General features: G+C 47.4%; 1 protein-coding gene across 1 annotated transcript; it reads left to right on the plus strand.

Moving 5' to 3' along the window:
• The first annotated feature begins 3449 nt into the window (after positions 1-3449).
• On the plus strand, positions 3450-5191 carry sox11a (SRY-box transcription factor 11a). The gene has a single exon (XM_029493600.1). The coding sequence runs from the start codon at positions 3609-3611 to the stop codon at positions 4758-4760; it is 1152 nt and encodes a 383-aa protein (XP_029349460.1). The 5' UTR covers positions 3450-3608; the 3' UTR covers positions 4761-5191.
• The last annotated feature ends 307 nt before the right edge of the window (positions 5192-5498 follow it).

Consider the following 5498-nt stretch of genomic DNA (forward strand, 5'->3'; position numbering starts at 1 on the left):
TGAGTCGAGAATGTAAAGGAACAACAAGGCATGTAAAATGGCCTCGGAGGCACCAAACACTTGCGGTAAAACAACAAGCTCCAAACTGCTGTGAGATCACCCTCATTGTCGATTCTCCTCTTATCTTGAGGGGGAGGAAGAGAGGAAGACAGACATGATCTTTGAGGAATGAGAGTGTTGCGACAGTCGGCCAGCGGAACGAATCCCGGTGCAGCTGACATAGCTCGTTTTAGTATCATCTCGCAAGTTAAGACAACAAAATGAGCCGCAGTAACTGGCAACGAACGCACAACCCATAAATCTTCCGATATATAAGCTGATATTAGGTTTCACCTCCAGCTGCAGTCTGGACCTAAAATTTGTATGGAAAAAGACAAGGGGGGATTTACCTTAGACCACTTGTAAACTGGAGGAACTTGTTACATAAATTCTACGCATAGCACCAGATTACCATTAAGTGACTCTACTCTATGGGCTAGAAAAATACCACTTCACTGCCTGGCAATAAACATTGTAACCCAAGCACACAGGACACTGAAGAATGTGTCTGTGAAGTGAAAAGTTAATTTGTGTTTTTATGTGCTACCAAAACAACCCCATTTTCCTCATTACCCGCTCTTACCCCCCCCCCCCCCCCCCCTTCTCTCTCTCTCTTTCCTTTACCCATTGTGAAGCCATCAGATAGTGGCTTCCAGAAGTCCACACCTGTCTTAGGGCTATGCAGAGGAGATGGATCCATGCATTTTGAGCATCAGATAGCCTCTAGCCGGGGTTAGTATTGATCTAACGCTTCACTGGCCCTTTGTGAGAGTAGCAGCTGCTTTGGGGAGCTTTTAGATAAGCAAAGCAAAGGGAATTGTTTCTCTTGAAACCCTCTTTCAATGTTTGTACATTAAAACCATCGCTTAATTCACCACTCCATCGCTCTGGAATAAAATGTCCTCTCCCTTGACATGAAAAAGCGGCAAATAAGCATTAAAACATCTGCCTTTAGGGTATTGGAAAGCGTATGGTATTAGGAATCACACAGTGAGAATGCAGCTCCCTGGATTTTCACTGTTTAATCATTTGTAATCTCTTGAGTGAGAATGAAATGAAAACACAACATCTCTCAGTATTCCACAACTCTGTCTCTCTCTCTACTCTTCACTCTGATCACCAGTCACTGAATGAGGCAGTCGGGGTGGGGTTGGGGGTGGGATTGGGGGGAGGGGAAGGTGTGTGTGTTTGGGGGGGGTCTAGCAGTGGTGCATCTGTGTGAGACAGGCATGGCGATGAGACCCTCCCTAAGATGACTCATAGGCTGTATGGGCTGACACCAGCACCTCATTCACAGCCAATAATGAGCAATGCTAATGAGCAGGACAGCCACCCTGCATGCTCATCATTAAGCAGTCTTGTGATTCATGTTCAGCATGAAACCATCATATAAAGAGATAAGGCTGGCTGGAGCACGCTGTGATGAAATATGAGAAGACAAGGGACAAATCACAAAAAAAAGGTTTAGGTGCTATACTGCAGGTAAAATCGACTGATCAATATTTTTTAAAGCATTTTTGGGAATGGACAGAGTGATGCACAGTAATTTTGCTTATTTATACCCTGCAGAATATCAGACTTTAATGTGATGCATGAATCCCACACAGATATGCAGGCAATGTGCTTTCAAATTGTGCCTATGTGCGATACCACACTATCGGTGCATTTCAAATAAGCTATTCTTCAGGCGTCTGCACTGATCAGGAGATTAAAAATCAGTCAAATGAATCCATCAGAAAGAAAACACGCTGACAGTAAAACATGCATGTGCATGAGCCAACCTCCTGAGACTCCTGCTCCGACACATATATCTGATAAGGCTTAATCAGCGCAGGGTGGTCATGATAAAGCATTTCAGTCCTATCTCTGTCTGAGAGCGGGAGAGAGACACTGGCAGACAGAAAGCTGAGTCTCTCTTCCAAGGATGGAAAGGCAAGAGACCCTCTCTCAGTCTCCTTAGCCTTGTCTTCTTTCCCCCCGTGTGCCTCCTTTTCTTTTTCTTTCTGCCTGCTATCCTCTCTCTGCCTCACTCTGTATCAGTAGAGACACTTCTTAAGCCCCAGCTGGGGAAAATACGGTGGCTGGGTGGGGGGAGGGTTGCAAAAGGGTAAGTGATTGCCCTCTAGGGGACGAAGCAGAGAGGGAGAGAGAGCAAAAAGCAGGACGCCTTATCACCCAAGCACTGCTGGCTACCACCCAGAGCCAGCGGGGTGGAGGAGAAGGCGGAGGGTGGAGGATGGGGTGGGAGGGAGGTGCAGGGGACGCCAGCTAGCTGCTATACTGCCTCTTGACACAGCAAACTCAGCAGGGAGCCTTCCATCCATGGCTGACTGTATGGGCTCAACTCAAGGCTGCACAGCCAAATGTTGCCATCTGAACAAGAGCTCTCACTTTGCCTGCTACTGCATGAGCATAATCCAAATGGATCGGAAATCACAGCACGTGTCTGTACTTTACTTTATGATTTTGGGTTTTACGAGGGGAAAAAAAGATTGTCAAATGTTACCAACATGACATGTATGTATGTTTTCTCGGAGCAAAATGATTATCAGTAATGATAAATGCCATGCTGCAGGTGTGTTCTGGCGGCTCACGTACTGTAAACAAGCTCTATAAAGCTGAATGTACTACTGACCTATTTCCTTCATTCAAATGGCGACCTAGAAATAAACAGGGAAGAAACCATGCCAAAACGAGAATAAAAAAAAAAAGAAAAACCGTAACACATGGGCACTCAGAGAAATGAAATTTGTGAGCTTATACTAAAGTTAATGATAGCATCGAGTCTTCCTCTAAAGCCATTACCAGCTGCTAAAATGTATCCTCCTGCAGCAGTCAGGCTGGCGGGCGCACCGACGCATCCAGGCGCCTCAAACAGTGTCCAAGCGCCACCTTCAGTATCCAACCTTAAGGTAGGAGGAGGAGGCGGAGGGAAAAAAAATAGAAGCCAATAATCACACAGTCTACATCTTTCCCTACCAGACACATCTGCAAAATTAGTAAACGTCTGGAGAATCAAACCTCTTCTGCTTGGCATTTTTTCCTTCGTTCACTCTTAGAAATAAGGAAAAAGGAGCCGAGTCTTATGTGCGCTTTGGTGCGTGGCGCTCATCTCGGGAGCGCATGGCGCTAACTGTGTGTTTAATATGCCTGTCTCGCCCCGGCGTGTGACACTGTGTACCACAAATCCCCACCTCCTCTCCGCCGGGGGACCGGGAGGGGAGGAATAAAAAGGGTTAAGGGGAGTCTTGGATGGAGTCTGCAGGGCGGAGTGGAAGGGACGTGATTGGACGGCCGCGCGTGACGCAGGGGACATGAAAAAGCCGATAACTAGTTAAGAAGGCAGTTTGTAACTCTGGAAAAAGAGTGCACAGGCTTCAGACGCACGTTGACGCCAAGAAGGACGTGGAGCAAACCGGCGCGAACGCAAAAGAAGAAGAGCTGAGCGGATCCCGGGAAGCGTGGCTTTTTTATTTTTTTTATTTTTTTTTCAGGGGAGGGGGGGGAACTGATAAGACACTGCAGCGTCCGGACTCTAAAGTGACTTGGGAAAAAACCAGGGGGGGACAATGGTGCAGCACACAGACAACAGCGAGACGGACGGGAGCATGTCCAGGGAGGCTACGGACTCGGAGGAGAGTGAATTTATGGCGTGCAGCCCCGTGGCGATAAACCCGGACTGGTGCAAGACGGCCACCGGCCACATCAAGAGACCCATGAACGCGTTCATGGTGTGGTCCAAAATCGAGCGGAGAAAGATCATGGAGCAGTCTCCGGACATGCACAACGCGGAGATCTCCAAGCGCCTGGGCAAGAGGTGGAAGATGCTCAAGGACAGCGAGAAGATCCCGTTCATCCGGGAAGCCGAGAGGCTGCGGCTAAAACACATGGCCGACTACCCCGACTACAAGTACAGACCCAAGAAAAAACCAAAGCTCGACTCTTCCAAATCATTAGCGCCGTCTCCGGAGAAGTGCGGAAAGATTACAAAGACTCCCAGCAAGAAGTGCGGAAAGATAAAGACTAAGAGCGGCTCCAAGTCCTCCCACGGCGGCTACGGGGAGGACTGCGTGTTTCCCAGCTTAAAAGTTACAAAGACTGTGAAAAGTGAGCTTACCGACGAGGACGACGACGACGACTACGAGGAGGACTACCGGATGGGGATTAAGCCCGGGGCCGAGGAGCGCCTGAGGCCGTACAATGTAGCCAAAGTTCCGGCGAGCCCAACTTTGAGCTCCTCGGCGGAGTCCGAGGGGACGAGCATGTACGAAGAAGTGCGGAGCAACAGCAACAACAACACAAACAACAACAATAACAACAGCAGCAGCAGCAGCAGACTGTTTTACAATATCAAAAACATCACCAAACAGAGCACATTTCACGCTGCTTCCGTCTCACCAGCATCCTCCAGGTCGGTCTCCACATCCTCCTCCTCCTCCTCCTCCTCCTCCAGCAGCAGCTCCTCTTCCGGCGAGGACGCGGACGATTTGCTGTTTGACTTTAGTTTGAATTTCGCCCCCAGCAGCTCAGGCTCGGAGCTGGGCAACCCCAATTCAGGAAACCTCTCCCTGTCTCTTGTGGATAAGGACCTGGACTCTTTCAGTGAGGGCAGCCTGGGCTCCCACTTTGAATTCCCAGACTATTGCACGCCAGAACTCAGTGAGATGATTGCCGGGGACTGGCTGGAGGCGAACTTTTCCGACCTGGTCTTCACATACTGAACTGTCACAGAGAGAGGAAAGAGAACGAGAGTGGCCCTAGTAATAACAGACGAGGGAGAAATGAAATTATATATATGTCCTGGTCAAGTTGTCCCTATCCCTGCCTCCTGTGGGTTTTTTTTTTTTTTTTTGAAGGGGTCCTGGAGGGGAGAGGTTGGAGGACCAGGAGGCGAGGTGAGGTTTGAGGAATGAGATGCTTATGAAGCTGGTAGCAAAAAAAAAAAGAAAAAAAAGAAAAACAGCAAAGTCTGCAGACGCTTTTTTTCTGGCAGCATGACAGGGTTTTATGGATTTTTTCCCCCGTAGGTCTGCATTTACTGCTCAGCTTAAACGGACCACAAAGGGAAAAACACGTGAACTTCTATGCATCTTATCCTCTTTAAAACTTAAAAAAAAAAAAAAAACTGCAGGGAGCTGAAAACGGACTGTGGACTGACTCATAGCAAATCTGTGAACTGACAATTGTTCAGGATGTTACTTTACAACGGTTTATGTAATTTCTAAATGCCGCAAATGTTTGTTTGTTTTTTCTTTTTTTAATTTGTTTATTTTTTTTTTTCTTTTTTCTAACTGATTCCGTTTACCTCCTGGTTTGGAAAATTAAGCAGCCTAAACCTCTGCAGAATACAGGTGTGGAGGAAACATTTTGATACATAACAGACCTCATCTTTTTAAAAGAAAAGTAAGATATTTTCAGGCATATTTTTGTACAGTTAAAAGGGAATGTTCTTACTGTGC

The sequence above is a fragment of the Echeneis naucrates genome, chromosome 22 (genome assembly GCF_900963305.1).
Source record: "Echeneis naucrates chromosome 22, fEcheNa1.1, whole genome shotgun sequence".
Classification (NCBI taxonomy): Eukaryota; Metazoa; Chordata; class Actinopteri; order Carangiformes; family Echeneidae; genus Echeneis; species Echeneis naucrates.